General features: G+C 39.6%; 3 protein-coding genes and 1 pseudogene across 4 annotated transcripts; all 4 read right to left on the bottom strand.

Annotated features, from left to right (window-relative positions):
* Positions 1-418: 418 nt before the first annotated feature.
* On the bottom strand, positions 419-3,950 carry LOC137287607 (uncharacterized). Its single transcript, XM_067819985.1, has 2 exons — positions 3,281-3,950; positions 419-1,582 (listed from the first exon to the last, which is right to left on the bottom strand). Exons 1-2 carry the CDS (start codon positions 3,358-3,360, stop codon positions 439-441), a joined length of 1,224 nt encoding a protein of 407 aa, XP_067676086.1. The 5' UTR covers positions 3,361-3,950; the 3' UTR covers positions 419-438.
* Positions 3,951-4,477: 527 nt separating this feature from the next.
* Positions 4,478-9,161, bottom strand: LOC137287611 (salivary glue protein Sgs-3-like). Its single transcript, XM_067819990.1, has 5 exons — positions 9,072-9,161; positions 7,435-7,788; positions 6,167-6,493; positions 5,292-5,370; positions 4,478-5,134 (listed from the first exon to the last, which is right to left on the bottom strand). The coding sequence occupies exons 1-5, from the start codon at positions 9,121-9,123 to the stop codon at positions 4,963-4,965; spliced, it is 984 nt and encodes a 327-aa protein (XP_067676091.1). The 5' UTR covers positions 9,124-9,161; the 3' UTR covers positions 4,478-4,962.
* Positions 9,162-14,866: 5,705 nt separating this feature from the next.
* On the bottom strand, positions 14,867-16,853 carry LOC137287621 (uncharacterized; annotated as a pseudogene).
* A 758-nt stretch (positions 16,854-17,611) lies between these two features.
* On the bottom strand, positions 17,612-23,621 carry LOC137287613 (uncharacterized). Of its 2 annotated transcripts, none has more exons than XM_067819994.1 (5): positions 23,482-23,621; positions 22,646-22,993; positions 21,997-22,299; positions 18,783-18,861; positions 17,612-18,621 (listed from the first exon to the last, which is right to left on the bottom strand). In XM_067819994.1, exons 1-5 carry the CDS (start codon positions 23,531-23,533, stop codon positions 18,450-18,452), a joined length of 954 nt encoding a protein of 317 aa, XP_067676095.1. In that variant the 5' UTR covers positions 23,534-23,621; the 3' UTR covers positions 17,612-18,449. The 2 variants fall into 2 exon arrangements, with proteins under 2 accessions (XP_067676095.1, XP_067676094.1); XM_067819993.1 differs by having other exon boundaries at positions 21,979-22,299; positions 23,482-23,602.
* Positions 23,622-25,503: the final 1,882 nt, after the last annotated feature.

The following is a 25,503-nucleotide window of genomic DNA, read 5'->3' as shown; positions in this document are numbered from 1 at the left end:
CCAAAGATAAACGAACACATGATACTTCAGCTCCAGTGTCTATCAAACCTGTAGTACAGACTGAATTGACCTTAACTTTGCTGAATTTTATTGAAGGTTGGTTGTGAAATGTTTTCAAAAGGTTTGGGATAATTTGGAGGTGTTGAATTGTTTCCTGTTTGACATGAAGTTTTGGGGGATTCTGGAAGTTTTAAATGATTTTCGGGAGGGATTTTTTATTTAGGCTTAAAGGCAGGTTCTGTTTGTATGGAATCTGAACCATACTCTTCAATATAGTGCCTGAGCCCCTCTCGAGGATCAGGCACCCTATCCTAATGTCTGGGTGCTGATTGACAAGCAATTTCATCATGCCCCGGTTTATTACAACGGTTACAGAAATGATGATAAAACGGACATTGGTTTCTAGAAGGACACCAACCTGAACATCCGTTACACCGATCAGTATGCCGTGGCTGAAATCCAGGAGCCTGTGGTTGCTGAGGTAGATGTCCATAACCACCATGATGTGGGGGCTGGGCTTGGTAGGACTGGGGCTGCTTCTGGTATTGTCCATGGTGACGTCGATACTGCCGACGGGAATAATTGGTGCTGTCTTGATTGGAACTGCTGCTGATGTTGCTGAGGATACCGTGCCTGGTGCTGCTCTGGTTGGTACTGGTCAGGATGCTGGTACTGTGGCTGGGACTGGAACCGCTGTAGCACACTTTCAAGTAGGCCTGCTAACTTATCTGCTGGATCTTTGGTTGATATGGCCTGAACTGGAAGGTGTTCCATCTCCAACTGCTCTGCTAGAAGGGCATGGCGTCTTAAGTTGCTAAGGGTTTTAGGTTCCTTATTCCCCACTACTTTCCTCAGCTCTGGTTTCAGTCCTTGCAATGCCACTCGGACCTGAATGTTAACTGGCACATCATCGCCTGATAGCCCACTCAGATACCTGTCAATGTACTGGTTCACAGTTTCTGTTGGAAGTTGTTGCATTAAGAGGGATGCTGGGTTCAGGCTTGTCTGGGAATATCTGTCCTCTATGGCTTGAAGCTGGGTCTCAACATCCGTCTCCATGCCAAATGCCATAGAATCGAACCAAACTTTAGCTGATCCTTCCAGGGGAGTTGGAATAATGATCTTCTGATGGTCAGCACTATACTTGTTAATTTTGAAGGAATGTCTTAGTCTATTTAAAAAGAGTTTTACGTTTGCTCCCTCACGGAATTTATCCAAAAACAGTGGAGAATGTGATACTGTCATGGTGACTGGTGGATTCTGTGGTTGCTGCATTCCTGCTTCTCGTTCTTCCACTTGAGATGTGCTGGTATTAGGGTCTGGTTGATGATGTATGTCGGCGTTGATTGTGGACTGATTACTGTCAGAATCAGATACCTGCGTCGTCCTGGATTGCTGGGTGCCGAAAGTGCTGGATCTGGGGTTTGGCTGCACTGGGGTGGTGCTGGACGACTGGCTCCGGAGTCCGTAGGGGGTCAATGTAGGATTTGCGCCCTTGGTTTTGGAGTTGCTCATCGAGGTACCGAATCTTCCACTCTTCATCCACCAACTGAGAAAGTGCTCCTTCTCACCACTAAGTACCCTTAAAACATAATAAAATAATAGTTAAAGATGAGGAGTCGCTGATGTAGTTTCCACAGTTTATTCTGGAAGTGTGACCATTACAACATAATACATAATACACATCACAAACTCAAATCTCTTCATTATCATATACATTTACCAGATACACAAATCATTAACAATTACTTCCCATATTCAATATCAAATATAATATAAAGATAACATTTCATTTTAAACATTCACATTGTGTTAATACAATTAATGGCAAATCTAATTATGACTTGGAATATATTCACCACAACGCACCTGCAAATATGAAGGAATGAACAATTATCTATGATATTTAGTTCACCTTGCATTGGCATTTCAATGTAAAGACAATAATAGTTTTGTACACAGTAGCCATCTCAATATTTACAGTCAGTTGGAATATTTACTAAAGGAGACAAGAAAGATAATTATTATAATGATTCGTCCCTTAATAGATAAAACATACATACATAAATAACGTTAAACAACAAAGACTGAACATAAACATTAACATTTTACCTTAATAATAAATTTATCCTGTCTGACTTAACAATATGTAAAGAGACTTAATTGATGATTGAAATAGACTAAGTTACGAAATAAAACATAGTTGCTTAACTTAAAACATAATAAAATAATAGTTATAGATGAGGAGTCGCTGATGTAGTTTCCACAGTTTATTCTGGAAGTGTGACATAGGTTGCACACAGACCCGACTTTTATAGGTCTTCGCAGCTAAGGAAACTACGTCAGCAGACTCAATTAAGTTATTTATAATTTAGACTTTTAATTTAACAATTAAACCTAACTACATGATTTTGTTAAACAATGGCATGGAGACCTATGAAATAATACTAATTAATTGAATTGGCGGTTGACAAGGTGAGCTATATTAATTACAAGCTCGCTTACTTGGCAACTAGATGTTGTTATAAGAGATTAACGGATTAGCGTCTGCCAAGCTTGAAACTTATGACAATGGCATGGAGAACTATGAAACGATACTAATTAAATGAATTGGCGGTTGACTAGGTGAGCTATATTAATTACAAGTTGTTTACCTGGCAACCAGATGTTGTTACATAAATAATAACCTGCCAAGCTTGAAACTTATGTTACAATAAAAGTGGACAATATAAATATATACATAAATTATGTTAAAATATTACAGTAAAAATACTCTATAATACTTGATATTAAAATAAGAAAAAGGTACATGTTTTGTCACTGGGACAGAATCATAATTATGAAATTGTCTTCAGGATATCGTGTTGTTTTAGAAAAGATATGAATCATAGCATACAGGGACACAGGCAAACCCTACAGATTACAGTATGTAGATTAGTGATAATGCGGAAATTAAGTTAAATTTTAAACAAAGTTTATATGTTTGTTTTGTACACACACAGCTCGTTGCCACTACCACCATCGCGAGACGAAACCGTTATAGGCTTGACACTGTCTAGGTAAAATTGACCCGTGAAGGTCCTGGTTTGCATATTGGCCTTCTGTAACCCATGCCTATGGTGAAAGGCGGCTAACGGGGTCGGGACATGGGATTGCCTGGCCCAGACTGTTATTTACAGACTGCCGCCATATAGCCAGGATATTGTTAAGTGTGGCGTAAAACGAAACTCACTCACTCACCCCAGGCACAATATATATCACGTTTGGCAACATCTCTCACCTGATGAGGGCTTCACTTTGAACTGCACCAGTCCTTACAGTCCCTTGGCTCCAGGTTTTGGATCCACCACCATCATCCATATTTCCTCATCGGTAGTGACGGTGTGAGTCTGTCCAGGTGGAGTTTGTACAACACCATTTCTACACTGTGTCCCCAACTTCTGTACAGTCATGTATGTATCACACTGTGATATCCAGTCAGTAGAAGGGAACATCTCCACCTGTGTTATATGTGACACAGTCAATCTACAGGAACACATCCCACCCACTGAGTTGATTTGCGTGGTAGACGCATCCAGCAGGATCTCGTAGGAGCTGGTCTCAGTTTTTCAATAATGACACGCAAGTCTCAGTGTTTCAGTTACCCACCTGTCATAAATACAGTAAGTTTTACCTGAGATGACTGCCGGTAGCGTGAGGACAACCAAAGTCAAAAAGACGTCCATGATGATCAAAGTTCAGATGTACTTCTCCTTTAAGAATTGTATAGGTTATTCATCTACAACCAGAAAGTAGGTTCTTTGTTTAATAACCAGTATTATGCAGTATATACAGGAGCGTGTAGTGCGGTAGTGTAGCCAAGTGGCTAAAGTGTTCGCTCGTCATGCTGGGCTGGCCGACGTGCGTGCAAAATGTGAAACCCATTTCTGGTCTCCTCCGTCGTGACATTGCCCGGATATTGCTAAAGGCCACGTATAATTAAACTCGCTTACTGGGGTGTGTGAATGAAGTTTCGTCAGACGGCACTATCGTTGCTCGTAAATCGCCGGGCTTAGCAATTTCGGAGTAGAGACAACGGAGTCCAGTATAAGGTTTTGTCGTGGAGACCTTTGCTCCACGTGGCATCTGTATGCCGTAAGCAGGGTCACGTAAAGTTATGGATACGTATGTCACAGCCTGGGGATCTACTGTCTGCAGTATATGGACATAGTGCATGTTCTCTACAAACAGAAAGTAATTGAAGCGAATAGCAATCAACGGGAAAAGCAAGTGTAGTTAGTACTCTTTTGGACAGTTTAGACACTTTACCTACAAAAGCATACCTCAATGTCAATAGTTTTTATGCGAAATAACTTTTCATGTACATTCAACAAACGTCTAGGAACTACAATGTTAAATTTATTATTGTCCGTGACAATAGCATCTAACAGCATGGTATGTGTGCGTCAAGTGATGACAAATAAGAGAGTAGAAAATGTTCTTGTGTAGGGTTTTTATTTTTGCGATGTTATCTGTCTACAAGGGTGGAGTTCACTTCTTAGTGTAGACTTACTCCGAGAGCAAGTACTTTTCAAATTCCTTTGCTTGGCACTTGATTCGAGTGCATTAGTATACTGCGATTCAGATCAAAATAGGAAGAACGCGCGATGTCAAATAATACGTTCAGCCTTTGGTCAAAAGCGCAAGATGTTTAGCAGACCAACCATAATACAGCCAGTGGTGACTTGGCCATAGATTCCCCTCTTATTGCTCATAAAGTGTCAATACTAACGAAGACTCAAAGACGCATATTGCATTTCTAAATCCCCAGGCCGCAGTCGACTGTTACCACAGATGCTGTGCAAAACAAACACGAAAAACTGTGTCAGGTCGACTGGAAATGATGTAGGTGTATCTTAATATCCAGGGGTGCAACATTCTTAAATTAGCGGGAGACGTCTGACTCAGAACAAATAAGGTAATCTATGACACATTGATATATGGATTGTCCGTCCCCTTTGAAGGTTTTGGATCAATTTTGTCGTATGTATTCATGGGCTCCTCAGTTCTGGGCGTGAACCCGGAGTAGGTGGGATGGGCATCAGATAATGGGATGTCGTCGGGTTTGTGACGGTGGAATGTCCACCATTTTCGCCTGTAACACAACACAGTTAATCACACATAATAAAGTCAACTTATTGCCAGTATGAACTATTATCTAATATTGAAAGCTATGTTTGCTTTTAAATCTACAACTGGTTACATAAGATCTGAACATGATTTTTAGATGCATTTGGCCATACTGTCTTCACCTTGATATGACGACGTACAGTCCACCAGCGATGAGGACCAACCCAATGCCTGTAGCAACTCCAGCAGCAAAGATGCCTCCTGCAATAAAACCCACGAAGGTCTCAAAACCATTTTCAGACAACTCACTGTATGGACATTCGGGCTGAATCTGTCACATGCATGTATCAGGATCTATCATGATCCAAAGACAGTTCTGAAGTAGTATAACACATAGAGTACAGACCACTTATCGCCCCGGACCATCTTCACGTAAGATTTTCAAAACTGACTGCATAGTAACTGAAATAATTATGGAATAATTTCATAGAGACACCGGTAACACCATTCATTCAAGTCTAAGTGGTATGTCTTGTCAGTTTGTACGTTTCATGCATAATTATCTCTACTATTTCTAACACATTTGATTGAAATTCGAGAAGTTAAGAATATGAAGAATGAGGGCAATTAACTTGGACATACAACTTCTTTATTCTCTAGATTCTACTGTTGTTGTCATTTGCTTGACTGTATCGATATATTAGTGCTACACACACGTATATATTATATATTACACACACACATACATATACATATATACACATATGCTATATATATATATATATATATATATATATATATATATATATAGCTGATGGAATAGTAACATTCACACTTGTGACCCCTGACGTCTGCGGATTGTTTCGTTATTAATTTCACAAAGATTTCACTCATATTTCTGAAATAGTTTCACAACACATCAGCATTACCCTGCCAGTTAAAAGACACAGGCTAACTTCAGATGTGATCTTTTCAGAAGTTTCACTATAGTACTTGAAGTGACATTCCTCAGAAGTGAAAGAGAAAGCCAGTCTTGAACTTTAAAAAGCATACATACCTGGGAAGGGATCCTTTGTACTGTCTGTAGTGACACCTTGAGTAGGTTTGGCTTGAGTACTTCCTGTTGATGCTGCAGCTGACCCAAAAGTAGTTCCTGCAGATGATCTAGAAGAAGTGCCTCCTGAGGCAGTAGCAGTCTGCCCTTGAGGTGTGCTGTCTGTTGCGGTTGTGGTGGGTTTTTCTGTACTTGTTGGCCTTGTTGATGTTGTCTTCATGCTTGTTACTGTTGTTGGAACTGTTGTAGTTGTTGTGGATGATGTTGTTGTAGGTGTCGTTGTTGTAGAACTGTTGGTGTTCGGCTTAAAGCACTCAATGTTAAGCTTGACTTGTGCCGTGAGAAAAGAAAATGTATTTAGGGTTATTTATAATGTTACATTGCAAGGGCATACAACACTGAAATACAGTTATATATCCTGATATGTACAGATTAAATATTCTAACAATACAAAACGAAACTATTTTACTGACATTATTGCACCTGCATTACATTGTATTGTTTCCAAGGAAATTAACAAAATAATATCATGTGAACAAGAAGTTGTTTTTTTCTGATGATGCTGACTTCATCATGAAGTGTTTATGCATATATCATGTTAAATGTACAAAATTTCAGTTTAGTTTATTTAAAGATCGCTCCTGACTATATGACTTGTAAACAAATTTCAGCTGAATTGTTTAAAATCATTGAAAGCTATTCTGACAGGCGTAAAACTGCTATAATACTGGTTAATTATGTTTCGGTTGAATGTGCAAACTGCTGTGAAGTAAATAAAGCAGTGAAATAAATCTGTACAAAGTGTTCGCAAAACAGCTGAAGGAACGGTTTACGAACTCCATACATTACATGGCTCATTTTGTGATGTCATATGATTGCTAGAGATTCAACTTCTCAACGGAGACTTTGGCGGTTACCGTGGCAGCGGATAATATTTTTTTGGCCAGTTTTCACCTCTCTGAGAGGGGGTGACACGGGAACTTGTAAACGAGTCTTTGACCAATGAAACTGAATTATTACACATGAAGGTAAGATAAGCAGTCAAACAGGCTGAAGTATATTCATATGTATGTTGGACGTTTGTGTTGTAATCTGAATGAAATATCAAATAGTTAAAGTTGTGTGTTCATATACTTTAGGTTTGTTATCTTACTTCTAATTAACTGGAAAATACACAACTGTATTATGTGATTATTACCGGCTTGATGTCTAACAAAATGTACCAGTTTCATTGTGTTTTAGCCTTTTGCAAATTTGGAACCATCCCTCACCTGATGGCGGCTTCACCTTGAACTGCAGGCGTCCTGACAGTCCATTGGCTCCAGGTTTTCTAGCCAACATCAGGATCCATACCTCCTCACCAGTGCTGACGGTGTGAGTCTGTCCAGATGGAGTTTGTACAACACCATTTGTACAACTTGTACTTGTTCCCCACTTCTGTATGGTCATGTATGTACCACACTGTGATGTCCAGTCAGTAGAAGGGAACATCTCCACCTGTGTTGTGTTTGACACAGTCAGTCTACATGAACACATCCCTCCCCCTGTGGCAATCTGTGTGATAGACACATCCAGCATGATTTGCATGGAGCTGGTCTCTGTACCCGAGGTGCATGTCTGTAATTCTTGGTTAGAAAGCAGAAAAGTCACTTGCAAAACCTACATTTTTAAGCACAAACAGTGATACTTACATAGAAAACATTTAGTAAAATTTGAAAACAAAAAAGGACATATACATGCAATACATTCCAGTGCTACAGATCACATAGTTTACTGTTGTGTGAACCTGTACAGCTATAACATCACTTGTGACATAACCCACACAGGGAGATATCATCAGTTCTAAGTTCCTTTTGCTCCTTGCTGTGACTTTCATTGAACGAACAGCACTTTTACATACATGAAGGTAATAATGGCTATTGATATACATCATGGAGATCGATAATCTATCATCTTTTTTAATAACTATCGGAGAAGTAACTTTCAGCAAACATGGCCACTGGAGGAAATGAGATATAGAGGATACTAAACGACCTTCCGTGTAATGCCATTTTTATCAAACGAGTTAAACGAGCGAAAGCGAGTTTGATACTAAGTCTTTAACGAGTTTAATGAAAATGGTATTTCACGGAAGCGAGTTTAGTATTCTGTTTATTACTTGCCAACATAAATTGACAGAAACTGCGGCTAAAATGCCTACCGTGTGAGGACTCTCAGCTTTCAAGTCAAGCAAGGTCTAGTAAAATCGCGACATCAACTTTAGCATTGTGACGTCACAACTTTGAACCATTTTGACGTCATACGTCAAGCGGTATTACACTAGTGTAATACTGAAGTGGAAATATTACACAGCAGTATCTTCAACGGGCGAGTGATAAATTTCACATCACATATCTTTCTTAATATCAAAACAGTGTTCTAAACAGAATATAGAACCTGACCATGCATAAACTTCTAAATGTGTATATTGTGTGTGAACAAAGTAACTACTACAAAAGATAGAGTGCGATATTACCGATAAGAGAATTTTCATGTCGTTATCATTAACATCTTTTCCTTTTCCTTTGGATGATATTTCCGATTATCGATGACTTTAGCTAGTACTTGTGTAAATTGCAGCTCTTAATTTTATTCTCTATTCAAACAAGACAGTCGAATTACTAGTATTCATAGAGTTTCCGTACACAGCGTGTGTACTGCAATGGGAAAGTGTATACCAGTTTGTAGATCTTTATGGGCAAGTATATACTCACATGTTTTATAGATAGAGGACACATATACACGTATCTCAGTGCATGAGTGATATACGCACAAACGCAGTACATACAGATTTCAAGCAAACAATGTCGTTGTTCAATGGTGATCCTATTACACAGTGTATGAGTTATATGTACATTTGAAGTCTTACCTGTGGTGACTGCCGGTAGCGTGACGACAACCAAAGTCAACAAGGCGTCCATTATCTAAATTTAGGTTTACTTCTTCAAGGAAGTGAATTACTATTTGTATGTGTGAGCTGACGTGATAGGCGTACGAATCGACCAGACAACTGTTTTGAGGTTATGGACTTCAGAACACAGTACATGTATTCGTTTTACGTTTTAGGAGGTTGTATTAATAGACCAGTCCCGTCCGAAATCATCTACGTTTTACGTGTAAGATTTACTTTCTGAAAGGGGATGTTGAGATAAAGTCATGGTATGTTTATATAGGTAATAACAAATGTTCAGTCTGTATTTTGATATAATAGATAAACAATCAGCCATTTTAGACGAAGTGCTTTGTTCACGCTTTACAACTCAGATCAGCAATCTTCCAGTTTAATGTTGACGATATGAAAAGGTTTAAACTGGGCAAGGAATCCTGTGGCTGACATAATGAGCATCGATCTGGATACCATGATATTGCACTAACCAGTGTAACCAGTGTTAGTCACTCTAACCGTACAATCAAATCAGTCGTCTCCAAGTTATGTTGAAGGTATACAGAATATTATTGTGGCTAGGTTGGGGTTTTATAAACATGAAATCTCATCTAACCAATGCAAATCTGCTCAATCTGCGATTTCGTAATTTGACTTGTACCAAACGTTCCCGAATGTACTGAGCAATAATTTTTCTGTATGACTGAATTCGATTGGATAATCTGTTGACTGCAATATGGTACATGAATCTATGCAATTTAGAGTATGATGACGTGAAACCAACCAAGTGACACTGACAGTCTTTCCTAGTATGGATTCAATGTGGTCATATATCTTTCCCCTGATCGATTAAATAATTATGCTTAATCAACCATACGGTGCTGTTTGGATTGCATATGTATTACGCCCCTAATTTCTATTGTCGCCAGAATCTCTTCACGGATATGAAATGTCTAACGATGTAAATAATATTCTAAACAACAAACTGTCAGACGAGGCTGAAATGTAATCGCAATTTTAAACAATATTTTCCGAAACAGCCGAAGACGCTTATTATGATCCAGTTTCTTACGTCACACGCCCACATAAGGTGGCTGAAGCAAGACGTAGTTCTTCCAGGTCACACAGTGACAGACACCACACTATCTTGTAACCATTCTGAATGTCTTAGGCCGCGTTCAAATGCTATCAGGTACACAAATGAGTATATTTGCTCACATAAGCAAATTTGCTTACAAGAGTAAATGAAACAAAAATACCACGTGTTCACATGAGAAAATAGTGCCAGTTGCAAAACCATGTTTACTTTTATGAGTATTTGTATTTTTATCATCATTTGAGAGTGTACAATTGATCTGAAAACATGCAGGCTCTGCTTTTAACAAGAAAAAAGATGTTACGACTTCTCTTATTTTTGGAGCACAAGACAAAAGACGATATGGGTGAAGCCCAGATCTCAGCATTGGTGGTCAAAAGTTGTGAAAAAAGATTCACAAGTGAAGAATAGATAGAGACCTTTAGAATGACAAAGATAACGTTTGATATTCTGTGTCGAGAGCTTGAACCTGGTTTGACATCAAAATGTGTAGGTCGATCTGTCAGAGACACACTGGAGATTGATTGCAAAGTTGCAGTCGCTGTATACTGGCTTGCATCCTAGGCTGAATACAGGACCATCGCAAATTTGTTTGGTGTTGGCAAGTCTACAGTGTAGAAATGTGTGAGGGATGTTTGTATTGCAACTGAAGAGACAATGGTGCCAACATATGGCTCTTTTCCAAAAGGTCAGCTGCTCAAAGTTGTTATTGAGGGATTTGAATCAACATGGGATTTACCAAACAGCGCAGGTGCCCTTGATGGCATTATTTTCCTACCATCGCCCGCTTATGTCCATGGTGACTACTTAAATCGAAACGGATACTATTCACTGACTTTGCACGCCGTACGATCACAGATATACTGACATCAATGTGGGTTGGCCGAGATAGGTATATGATGTGCATGTTCTGGGACACTCTGAGCTTTTCCGCGAAGGAGAGACGGATGATTTGTTTTCTCAGTGGTCAAAGAAATTAACGACTTCCAACAAGTAGTTTCACATGCCGATTATTCTCGAAGCTGATGCAGCCTATCCCCCGAAACCTTGGCTTGTGAAACCCTTTGCTAACAGAGCTAAACCCAACCTCTCCGGGACCACATTCAACCCAAGTCCTGCCCGTCTGACTGTAGAGATTGCATTTGGGCGCCTGAATAGTAGGAAACGTGAGAAAAGGCTTAGACACCTGTTGAGTTCACTAGTACAGCGGTCATTGCATGTGTGGTCCTGCATAATCTGTGTTAGATGCACCGTGAAGCGTTTGGCCAAGAGGACGGTGACCTAGAGGACCAGGAGACATTGATGAGGTGGACCCAGAGGACGATCTAATCCTCAGCACCACAACTCTGCTCAAGGACTTGGCAGAATATTTTGTGCTGTAGTGAGCCTTCTATTCTCTATATCTTATGTGAATATGATATGTTGCAGTCAACTTTTCATTCATGTGTTCATATCGTTTTGTAAACAATAAAGAGGTTCAATACATCTCAACACGTTTTATTGTTATTCTATAATACTCCCAAAAGTTACAGTTCACACATTTTTAATAACCAAAAAGGACTGAAAAGAGCAGTGGATCAGATTATATATCACAATGGAAAAATACTCATGCATGTTAAATTGAACAAACATATTTTAACATAATTCCAAAAAGAAAACCGTGTCTTCGATTGCGGAAGTGGTGTGCATCAACAACTACCAAACACAATTTTCCTCAAACAACAAAAGTCATCAATCACATTATTAATGTATTCAGGGAATAATTGAAAAAGGATGCTGTAAAATTTAATGAGTCTTCTCATTCTTCCACTTTTCCTCAGTTTCTTAGTACACTCTGGTCACGAAATGAATGCTGAAGTGTGTGCATCCTGTTATTGCACTGTGCACTTGTCTTCTCAACGTCATGACTTCATAGAGCAGAAGATACGTGTTGATAAATAGCTGTTCTATTTCTTTTAGGATCTTCCAAATGTACTTCAATGTCTAATTTTCTGACCAGCCATTTAGTTCCTCTACACTTCTGCTGCTTTTAAGTGTATGACCTGTCATCAATAAAATCACACCATCAGGGCTATTTTTTTAAATTATGTAATATTTGTCTAATTGTAGTTATGATGAAACTTATTTGCTCATACAAGCTAATGAATTCTATGTTCACATGACACAAATACTCGTATGAGAAATTTGCAACCTATGAAAAAAATGCAACATATGTCATATTTGGGATTTCACTTTCTTAGTAAAGTAGGAATTCTAGTACTTTTTTTCGGTTGAGTCCCATCCGGGATTCGAACCCGCACCCTCAGAGTCAGGCACCTAATCGCCAGCACACAAAGTCAGCCGCCTAGCCCGCTCAGCCACCGCGACTTCCACTAGCGGGCGGGCTAGGCGGCTGACTTTGTGGGACTCAACCGAAAAAAAGTACTAGACTTCGTACTTTACTAAGAAAGTGAAATCCCAAATATGACATAGGTTGCATTTGACCACTGTCTAAATGGGATCGTGCAATATGAAAAAAATGTATCAATTTCTTAAATTTGTAATGTAAAGGGACATACTACATCCAAAGTGTTTGAACCATGATGACATTATACTGTGTGCTCACACATATTGATGAACCTTAATACTACCACACTTAACTGCTACACATTCAAAACAGTTTGACTCGAACACTCGAGTACTTAGTTGTAAATAATTACCAACAGTAGTCCCTACTAATAGCATCCAATGTAGATTATGTCAGTTATTCGTTGATGTAGTGGTTGGTCCTGACCTCTGCTGGACTAAGTCTGTCATAGTTGTTGGCTGGTTCTTTTGGTCTGTCAACGAAGCAAGCATACGTGGGATGGACAGGAGACATAGAAATATCAGCAGTAGGACTATTACGGCAAGAGGGCCTGTATCTTGGTCTGAAATACGTCAAAGTGAAAAGTGATGCAGGAAATTACGTTAGGTTCGTGGAAGGCATATAGAAGTTGGGATTCAAGTATAAGACAAAATGTTACGGGTGTAAACTTCTTTGTTTTATACACAACGTTTCTGAGGTATTCCTTATCCTTTCGTCACCTGACGAAATGGCAATGCACAGCTCAGCTGATGAAGGGGCAAGGGATAGCTCAGAAACGTTGTGTATAAAACAAAGAAGTTGACATTTTGTTTTATACCTGAACCTACGTTACTACTGATATAAATGTTTATTTTTTCCTTTATAGTACATTTGTCAGTGTGTCAAGAACCTACTTAATATAGTGTCATGACACATACATCTTTTCCTGTTCGCAAAGTTTAACATATGCAAGTTGTGTCACAGCCATTGTAGATGCATGATTGGATGGTTGGCTGTTTTTTCAACGCCACATTCAGTATTCCAGCTATATGGCAAAAGTCTATAAATAATAGAGTCTGTACTAGACAATCCAGTGATCAAGGGCATGAGCATCGATCTACGCAGTTGGGATACGACAACATGTGTCAACCAAGTTAGACCCGATCCCATTAGTAGCCTCTTGTGACATGCAGGGGTTGCTGAAGTCCCGGATCTTCGGGGATCCGTAGGTGTATTAAAAACAGTGCAGAATATTTTTTTAAAAAAACATACATGATTACGCAGAGGTAGACAACGTGAAGAGCAATAGCCATCCCGCCATCTGTGGCCATTCCACCAGCAAATACATGACCCTTGATAGTAATTATTTGGATTCAAATGTTTGTTTGATGTGTTATTTCTTATAAATGAAGTATAAGCACTCGCCAATCACACACTGGTTTCCATCCTACCTCACTGACAGGTACATCCACATTTTTAATAAATTCCCCATCCACCATTTCCAACCCAACCACTGATGCCTTATGTGTTGAAGTCTGCAGACTGATATTTTTCACATTTGGACAAATTCCACGCACATTATAGATGTGTTGAGCAGTTCTTCACACCAAAGCACATCAGTTAAATACTGCCCTCAACAGATTCCATGTGTGTTGGTGTGGACTCACAACTATCTTTGGCTTGCCAGCAACACATCTGTTCCTGCAGGTTCCATCAAAGAGGATGGCACACCATACCTGCACCGCAGTCTGGATAACAGACACAGACAACCCACTGTGTGGATTTCTTATGTGTTTTGTTTCGTGATTAAAGATGGATAAAACAATAACAGTAGTGGTGCTTGTTAAATGGACCGCACATGACCAGATAAACTAGTGCTTCAAAATAATGAGCAAAGTCAGGATGTGAAGACAAGGACCCATTCACATCATCGTCCCAAACTACGAGCACTAATTTTAAGAGATCTGTTCTTTGTTCATAATCATACAAAGACGTTTGACCAAAGAGGGAAAGGTTATACATGATTCTGCTAGGACCGGCATCATGTGAACAGCATCAGGTTTCTTCTTACATGACAATAACACACTGACTGGAATTTAACTTAAATATGGTACAACGATTTCCTGCCTCAGACGGCAGTTATTAATTTCTTAGCATTGAAGCTGAAGAAAGAATCATTAATACGTTTCACCAACGTGGGAGTATATGTTTTCATTGTGTTAACAAAACTATTTTTGATAATCTATGTATCGACCACACTATAGTTAAGACACGAGATGTTGACTGTCCTAGAGGTGTGGTGTCGGGTAAACGTTCCGTTTCAGCCTGAGTGCCTGACAGGGATGTAGATATCATTCTTCATGTAGATATAGTAGGTGTTGTCGTTGTGCTGCTGTCAGTGTTTGGCTCAAAACAATAAATGTTCAGCTGATTTGCTGAAACGAGAAATGATCATGGAACGATTGTTTGCAGTTTTCAATTGACCATTCACTGCTTGTCGCAAGCAAATCAACGAGTTTTGTATGTATTTTTTTTTGTCCGATTTGTTCTACGATTGCACCTGTCAACGATTATCACAGGAACAGAAAAAAAACAAGAATAGGCAGTCAGTTTGCGTGCAACTAAAACAGGTAATCGCAGTAATTTTGATGATGTGAAAATATTAATGTTTTAATGCAAATAAATAAATATTTATATGTTTTGACCTTTCTTCACGAACCTGATGGTGCCATAAGTTTTAAATACAGTTTGAATCTTGCCAGAATGGAGGGTGTGAGACAGTCCGGTTATAGTTATTTTGTGTTTAAACAAAACTGTATATATTTTTTTTCCTGCATATATAATTAGATTATCTGTCTGGACATGGAGAGTAGGAGCATGTCTGCAGACCTTGGAGAAGAGAATAATCATATGTCATAACCTTTGACTGGGACATATCATTAATGGTAAAGTAATATGTGTTCCCGACACAACACTAGTAAATACACAGGACGGTTGGGGCTCTCATCAGGCGACACACTATTACATATGCTCAAGTTTATGTGCTTTCTGACCAAACAATAGAACATTATGCATTAAAGTATTACAGTGGACGTAACATTTGAACTTCAACGACCACGGACACCTGTTGCTGATCGTATGGGCAGCAGGCCGTATGTTTTGTAACTATGCACAAAGACAGTACACAAGGTGTCAAACAACGACTCACGCAGGTAACGGACACTTAAATCTTAACTGCACGCCTCTTACACAACTGAAGTATGTATACAATCAACGTCCAATCTGAGATGACTGCCGGTAGCGTGAGGATAGTCAAAGTCAACAGGACGTCCATTATCTAAATTTAGATGTACTGAGAATTATACATGTGGCATTCATGTGGAACAAGGGAGTAGATTCTCTGTGTGACAAACTACGTGATTGATTGTCTCGCTGACTGGGTTATGTACTGGACAAAGCAGATCCTTGACAATTATTCTGCTGTAAATTGTCTTCAGGATATCATCTTGTTTTTCGGAAACGATGTGAATTGTAGCATACAAGGACACAGGCAAACCCTACAGATTACAGTATGTAGATTAGTGATAATGCGGAAATTAAGTTAAATTTTAAACAAAGTTTATATGTTTCTTTTGTAGTCACACAGCTCGTTGCCACTACCACCATCGCGAGACGAAACCGTTATAGGCGTGACACTGTCTAGGTTTGCATATTGGCCTTCTGTAACCCAAGCCTATGGTAAAAGGCGGCTAACGGGGTCGGGACATGGGATTGCCTGGCCCAGACTGTTATTTACAGACTGCCGCCATATAGCCAGGATATTGTTAAGTGTGGCGTAAAACGAAACTCACTCACTCACCCCAGGCATAATATATATCACGTTTGGCAACATCTCTCACCTGATGAAGGCTTCACTTTGAACTGCATCAGTCCTTACAGTCCCTTGGCTCCAGGCTACGTATCCACCACCAGCATCCATATTTCCTCATCGGTAGTGACGGTGTGAGTCTGTCCAGGTGGAGTTTGTACTACACCATTTCTACACTGTGTCCCCCACTTCTGTACAGTCATGTATGTATCACACTGTGATATCCAATCAGTAGAAGGGAACATCTCCACCTGTGTTATATGTGACACGGTCAGTCTACATGAACACATCCCACCCGCTGAGTTGATTTGCATGGTAGACACATCCAGCAGGATCTCTTAGGGGCTGGTGTCAGTTTTTCAATAACTGACACGCAAGTCTCAGTGTTTCAGTTACCCACCTGTCATAAATACAGTAAGTTTTACCTGAGATAACTGCCGGTAGCGTGAGGACAACCAAAGTCAAAAAGGCGTCCATGATGATCAAAGTTCAGATGTACTTCTCCTTTAAGAATTGTATAGGTTATATTCATCTACAACCAGAAAGTAGGTTCTTTGTTTAATAACCAGTATAATGTAGTATATACAGGAGCGTGTAGTGCGGTAGTGTAGCCAAGTGGCTAAAGTGTTCGCTCGTCATGCTGGGCTGGATTTCCGACGTGCGTGCAAAATGTGAAACCCATTTCTGGTCTCCTCCGTCGTGACATTGCCCGGATATTGCTAAAGGCCACGTATAATTAAGCTCGCTTACTGGAGTGTGTGAATGAAGTTTCGTCAGACGGCACTGTCGTTGCTCGTAAATCGCCGGGCTTAGCAATTTCGGAGTAGAGACAACGGAGTCCAGTATAAGGTTTTGTCGTGGAGACCTTTGCTCCACGTGGCATCTGTATGCCGTAAGCAGGGTCACGTAAAGTTATGGATACGTGTGTCACAGCCTGGGGATCTACTGTCTGCAGTATATGGACATAGTGCATGTTCTCTACAAACAGAAAGTAATTGAAGCGAATAGCAATCAACGGGAAAAGCAAGTGTAGTTAGTACTCTTTTGGACAGTTTGGACACTTTACCTACAAAAGCATACCTCAATGTCAATATTATTTATGCGAAATAACTTTTCATGTACATTCAACAAACGTCTAGGAACTACAATGTTAAATTTATTATTGTCAGTGACAATAGCATCTAACAGCATGGTTCGTGTGCGTCCAGTGGTGACAAATAAGAGAGTAGAAAATGTTCTTGTGTAGGGTTTTTATTTTTGCGATGTTATCTGTCTACAAGGGTGGAGTTCACTTCTTAGTGTAGACTTACTCCGAGAGCAAGTACTTTTCAAATTCCTTTGCTTGGCACTTGATTCGGGTGCATTAGTATACTGCGATTCAGATCAAAATAGGAAGAACGCGCGATGTCAAATAATACGTTCAGCCTTTGGTCAAAAGTGCATGATGTTTAGCAGACCAACCATAATACAGCCAGTGGTGACTTGGCCATAGATTCCCCTCTTTTTGCTCATAAAGTGTCAATACTAACGAAGACTCAAAGACGCATACTGCATTTCTAAATCCCCAGGCCGCAGTCGACTGTTACCACAGATGCCGTGCAAAACAAACTCGAAAAACTGAACATATGTTATGTCCTATCAGTGCATTTAACACGCTTTTTACAGTCCGCTAATTATCTCGAAATTCAATCTTTGAATGTTATTCATGATATATAGAGCCTGGCATCAATAATTTTCAGATTTAACCTTGTACGTTGGTCATAGTCCTTCTTCTCCTAGAGTTGTGTATTTTATGAACATTATTTAAATGCTTTAAAAATGTTTGCGTATCAGGCCAATTGTCCATATGTAAATTGCCCGCATGAGGTAAATGCCTGAAACTACTGTTAAGATTTTTATATCCGCAGATCATGGACAGAGACTTAAGCCCGAACCTATTGGTAAACATGTCCATATCAACATGTCACTGATACAGACTTACAGCCAGGTCGACTGGAAAAGATGTTGGTTTATCTTAATATCCAGAGGTGCAACATTAGCGAGAGACCTCTGACTCAGAACAAATAAGGTAATCTATGACACATTGATATATGGATTGTCCGTCCCCTTTGAAGGTTTTGGATCAATTTTGTCGTATGTATTCATGGGCTCCTCAGTTCTGGGCGTGAACCCGGAGTAGGTGGGATGGGCATCAGATAATGGGATGTCGTTGGGTTTGTGACGGCGGAATGTCCACCATTTTCTCCTGTAACACAGCACAGTTAATCACACATAACAAAATCAACTTATTGCTCACCAGTATGAACTATTATCTAATATTGAAAGCTATGTGTGCTTTTAAATCTACAACTGGTTACATTAGATCTGAACATGATTTTTAGATGCATTTGACCATAGTGTCTACACCTTGATATGACGACGTACAGTCCACCAGCGATGAGGACCAACCCAACGCCTGTAGCAACTCCAGCAGCAAAGATGCCTCCTGCAATAAAACCCTTGATGGTCTCACAACCACTTTCATACAACTCAATGTATGGACATTCGGGTTGAATCATTCTCGTGCATGTATCAGGATCTATCACGATCCAAAGACAGTTCTGAAGTGGTATAACATATAGAGTACAGACCACTTATCGCCCCTGACCATCTTCACGTAACAGTTTCAACACTGACTGCCTAGAACTGAAATAATTATGGAATAATTTCATGGAGACACCGGTGACACCATTCATTCAAGTCTAAGCTGTCAGCTTGTAGGTTTCGTGCATAATTATCTCTACTATTTCAAACATATTTGTTTTGAATTCGAGAAATTAAGGATATGAAGAATGAGGACAATTAATTAGGACATACAACTTCTTTATTCTGTTAAACTACTTCTCTAGATTCTACTGTTGTTGTCATTTGCTTGACTGTATCGATATATTAGTGCTACACACACATATATATATTATATACTACACACACACACACACACACACACACACACATTCGTAACGTGTACTGCAGTGAACTCGTCCGATTAAATGCGTGTATGTGTAATCTTTATTTATAGGCTGTTCGGACATACTCTCACACATTTATGACAGATTAAGTACACATATACACATAGTCTAGTGCATAACTGATGTCCACACAAAGGCAAACAACGGCTATCATAAGTCACTGACACTCAAATTACAGTGTTCAACTGCAAACAGCTAAATAAATGCATACAGCTGGTATATATACGCACCAAAGCAGTTAATACAGTTCTTTGATAACGACTTATGAAGGTAACTCACACGCAAATGTCAGCGTTTCAGCTAGACATCTGTGAAATATACAGTTAGTCTCACCTGAGATGGCTGCTGGTAGCATAAGGACAGCCACAGTCAACAAGAAGCCCATTCTGATCGAAATTTAGATGTATTCAAAGTAGAACACCTCAACAAAGTATTTACTGATATCGATTGTGTCAACGCGAGTTGATAAACTCATATCAAATGGGTACACAAAGCCCGCAGTCTAGACTACCAGTTGTCCGACTGTTTTATTTTCGGAAATCGCGGTGGGTGAGCGGGTTATGCGGCTGACTTTGGCAATTAGGTGCCTGGTTTGGGTTCGCATCCCGGGTGAGACTCAACCAAAAAAGTACTAGAATTTGTACTTTACTAAGAAAGTGTAATTCCAAATATAACATATGTTACGAGTTGATGGTACATATTAATATTCTAGGGTATGTTTACCTTTATTAACGAGTGTTGATATAATTGATATCAGTAGACACGGGGGTGAGGTTCTGTTTATCATAAAAATCAATTTTCATTAGCATTCAATGGATAAATGTACATCTCTTAACACTGTACTACCATTAGAATTGAAGCAACGATGTCATAGCATTGTGACGTCATCAAGTTGATTTCATGATCGGTGTACAAAATCTACTGTCAAAACGATCTCTCTAAGGAGATATCATATGATTTCACATAAGCGATATCTCCTGTGGAGCACAGTTTTGGGTGATAAGGTTATATTTATCTGGAACCAGGAAGTGAATTACTCTTTGTATGATAACAGAAATAATCTTTCTGCGTCAGCTCAAATGAAAGGTCTAATTATTATGAAGCTCTGTTATTCGAGACTGAGAATCATACATATTATATTTATCTGCAACCAAGACGTAGGTTCACAGTTTGATAACCAGTACAACCCATAGGTTGTATTACAGCAGTTGTGGCGCGGTGGGGTAGCCAAGTGGTGTCCTCCTCTGTGATATTGCTGAAATATTGCGGTGTTAAACTAAACTCATTCACTCAATAACGGGAGTGTGTACAACAAACTTTTCTCAGACGACACCATCATTGCACATGAATCGCCGGGGTTAGCAATTTCGGGTAGCGACAACTTAGTCCACCATAATGTTTTGTCATGGACTCATATCGTACATCCTGGGGAACTACAGTGTATAGTGGGTGGTGATAGCTTTCTACGAACATATGACGTAACTGAAAGGAATAGCAATCAACCGAAGGAGCCAGTGTCCTTGATACTCTTAAGACAGTATATACACCTTACCCGCAAGAACAAAAATATACCCTAATGTCAGTAAGTTTTAAAAAAGATATAACCTTTCTAGTATCTTCCAAAAATGGGTGCAGTTCACTTCTCCGTTTAGACTTAATCCGAGAGCACGCTCTTTCCAAAGTGCTTTCGTCTCACTTGATTCTGGTGAGTGAGTGAGTTAGGTTTTACGCCGCACTCAGCAATATTCCAGCTATAAGGCGGAGGTCTGTAAATAATCGAGTCTGGACCATCAACATTACATCTCACTCTATGATCCACAGACACATCTGACCTTGTCAGGTTACCCATGTTTTCACTTGTAACCTACAACCTCTTTCTTATGACGATGGAGACTGTATGCAGTTGTAGATGATTATCCCTGTTATGACTTAATATTTTGCTCACATATTCTGATTACACACTGATTGCAAGGTAAGTGAAACATGTGACGTCAGTGACACATTCGCTCATGGGATGAAGTTTCAAGAGACAATCAAACATGCTTTTCACCAGTGTTGAAAACTAAATTCAATAACCCAGCAGCTGAAAACTGGAAAGACCTAATATTAAGATCGAATGTTATGAATTGTTATATTGTAATGATATTGGATTGGCCTATTTGTCGTGAGTACTAGAATAAGGATTTGATTTCAGCTGGTTTGAAGAGACACTTATAGGCATGGATTAAGTCAATGTCACGAGAAAAAAAACAGCAGTATTCTTGTTAACAGGTGCCGGAATATGCTCATCAAATACCCGGTGTTATCAATATTTCTTATTGATTCACGCACGCACACACATTTTATGATAAACGTCTGTCTCAAAGAAAGTCGTGCCAGCATGTGACATGCAGTCAAGCAGTAAGTACATAAGCAAGCCTTTCAGAAAGGGGTCATGCGAAGTGTTATATTAGTTATTACACTTTCTTGTTAAAATGCAAAAGTCTATCAGTGTAGTCATGTTAAAGGATAACCAAAGATCCCGTGAAATCATAAAGATTTTACCCGACACTCTTTACACCGCACGAGTAATAAAAATCTTACAGAACACGTACCTGGAAAATCATTATTACCTATATGACATCCCGCCCTGAGGTCTTGAGTGCAAGGAGCATGAGTAGTCCTTGTCCCACCTGTTGATCCAGGAGGGGACGTGAGCTGTGCTTGAGCTGTGGTGTCAGGTGAGCTTACTGTTCCAGTGTGAGTGATAGGTTGGGATGCAGATGTAATCATCCTTGTAGTTTTCGGAAGCGGAGACGTGGTTGTTGCAACATTTCTCCTCGATGTCGAGGAAGTTGTTGAAACCAGTGTTGTTGAAGTAGTAGTTGTTGTGCTGCTGTTAGTGTTTGGCGCAAAACACTCTAAGTTTAGCATTCCTGCCGAAAGAAAACACTCTTTGCCACTACCACTATCGCCCCTCGACACCTTTTCGAGCGTGACACTGTCCAGGTAAAATTCTAAGAACAGTATTGCTCAACTACTAATTATAAATGTTCGTTTTTACATGGAATTTGTGGATCCTCATAAAAAGAGCATAAGTCACACACTTTGTGTACTTCGTTACTTCGTGTGTCAGTCAACATTGTTTGTTCCACTGTTTTGTGTATATATATATATATATATATATATATATATATATATATATATATACACGTAGAGAGAGAGAGAGAGAGAGAGAGAGAGAGAGAAAGTAATGCCTTTAGTAATTGTAACATCCCTCACCTGATTGCTGAATCATGAAGGACAGTTGTCCTGACAGTCCTTTGGCACCAGGTTTTGAAGCCACCACCAGGATCAATATCTCTTCTCCAAAGCTAACCATGTGAATCTGACCAGATGGAGTTGGTACAACGCCATTTGTACACTGTGTACTGTACCCCCACTTCTGTACAGTCATGTATGAATCACACTGTTGTTTCCAGGCATTGGTGAACATATCCACAAGTACGGGGTGTGACACAGTTAGTCTGCAGGAACACATCCCTCCTGCTGTGTTGATCTGTGTGGTAGACACATCAAGTTGGATTTGACTGGGGCTTCTGCCTGTCCCCGCGGAACATATCTGTAGACCTTGGAGAGAAAATCGTTTTGTCATTGTCTTCATTGGTTTTATATTGTAACTTTCTTCAAATGAACAACGTTTAAATGTGAACGTAACTGCATTTCTTATCAAGTTCTCTGACCAAACAATACAAAGGATTTATTAGTGTTTCGTAACGTGTACTGCAGTGAACTCGTCCGATTAAATGCGTGTACCTGTTATCTGTATTTATAGGCTGTTCGGACATACTCTCACACATTTTTGACAGATTAAGTACACATATACACATAGTCTAGTGCATAACTGATGTCCACACAAAGGCAAACAACGGCTATCATAAGTCACTGACACTCAAATTACAGTGTTCAACTGCAGACAACTAAATAAATGCATACAGCTGTTATATATACGCACCAAAGCAGTTAATACAGTTTTTTGATAACGACTTATGAAGGTAACTCACACGCAAATGTCAGCGTTTCAGCTACACATCTGTGAAATATACAGTTAGTCTCACCTGAGATGGCTGCTGGTAGCATAAGGGCAGCCACAGTCAACAAGAAGCCCATTCTGATCGAAATTTAGATGTATTCAAAGTAGAACACCTCAACAAAGTATTTACTGATATCGATTGTGTCAACGCGAGTTGATAAACTCATATCAGATGGGTACACAAAGTCCGCAGTCTAGACTACCAGTTGTTCGACTGTTATATTTTCGGAAATCGCGGTGGGTGAGCGGGTTATGCGGCTGACTTTGGCAATTAGGTGCCTGGTTTGGGTTCGATTCCCGGGTGAGACTCAACCAAAAAAGTACTAGAATTTGTACTTTACTGAGAAAGTGTAATTCCAAATATAACATATGTTACGAGTTGATGGTACATATTAATATTCTAGGGTATGTTTACCTTTATTAACGAGTGTTGATATAATTGATATCAGTAGACACGGGGGTGAGGTTCTGTTTATCATAAAAATCATTTTTCATTAGCATTCAATGGATAAATGTACATCTCTTAACACTGTACTACCATTAGAATTGAAGCAACGATGTCATAGCATTGTGACGTCATCAAGTTGATTTCATGATCGGTGTACAAAATCTACTGTCAAAACGATCTCTCTAAGGAGATATCATATGATTTCACATAAGCGATATCTCCTGTGGAGCACAGTTTTGGGTGATAAGGTTATATTTATCTGGAACCAGGAAGTGAATTACTCTTTGTATGATAACAGAAATAATCTTTCTGCGTCAGCTCAAATGAAAGGTTTAATTATTATGAAGCTCTGTTATTCGAGACTGAGAATCATACATATTATATTTATCTGCAACCAAGACGTAGGTTCACAGTTTGATAACCAGTACAACCCATAGGTTGTATTACAGCAGTTGTGGCGCGGTGGGGTAGCCAAGTGGTGTCCTCCTCTGTGATATTGCTGAAATATTGCGGTGTTAAACTAAACTCATTCACTCAATAACGGGAGTGTGTACAACAAACTTTTCTCAGACGACACCATCATTGCACATGAATCGCCGGGGTTAGCAATTTCGGGTAGCGACAACTTAGTCCACCATAATGTTGTGTCATGGACTCATATCGTACATCCTGGGGAACTACAGTGTATAGTGGGTGGTGATAGCTTTCTACGAACATATGACGTAACTGAAAGGAATAGCAATCAACCGAAGGAGCCAGTGTCCTTGATACTCTTAAGACAGTTTATACACCTTACCCGCAAGAACAAAAATATACCCTAATGTCAGTAAGTTTTAAAAAAGATATAACCTTTCTAGTATCTTCCAAAAATGGGTGCAGTTCACTTCTCCGTTTAGACTTAATCCGAGTGCACGCTCTTTCCAAAGTGCTTTCGTCTCACTTGATTCTGGTGAGTGAGTGAGTTAGGTTTTACGCCGCACTTAGCAATATTCCAGCTATAAGGCGGAGGTCTGTAAATAATCGAGTCTGGACCAGACACTCCATTGATCAACAACATGAACATCGATCCTCGCAATTAGGAACCGATGACGTGTCAACCAAGTCAGCGAGCCTGACCACCCGATCCCGTTAGTCGCTTCTTACGACAAGCATAGTCGCCTTTTATGGCAAGCATGAGTTGACGAAGGCCTATTCTACCCCGGGACCTTCACGGGTCACTTGATTCGGGGGCAGTAGTTCACTGCGATTCAGATCAAGATGAGAAAGCGCCCAGTGTGAAGTGATTTGTTCAGAATTTGGTTAAAGATGCATGATGTAGAGTAGACCAGCAATTGCACATTTTTCAGATTTAACGTTGTATATTATATGTTCGTCATACAAATTTGCAGAAACAATCTCATGGTATTTGAGTTGTTTTGGAAAACACTTAAAATTGAACAAATGTCTTCAACTCTCCAATAAAACAAGAAATGAAGGGTGAGTAAATCATCTTTCGGGCCTTTGAAAAGGGATGATTGAAGTTCCTTCGCTTCACATGACTGTGATGTTTCTAATCTAAGCAACAACTCTGTAGATGTATGACCCGTTTTAAATGCACCT

This window comes from Haliotis asinina, chromosome 6 (genome assembly GCF_037392515.1).
Source record: "Haliotis asinina isolate JCU_RB_2024 chromosome 6, JCU_Hal_asi_v2, whole genome shotgun sequence".
NCBI lineage: Eukaryota > Metazoa > Mollusca > Gastropoda > Lepetellida > Haliotidae > Haliotis > Haliotis asinina.
Note: the sequence above shows the minus strand (reverse complement) of the source record. Positions and strands in the feature narration are given on the sequence as shown.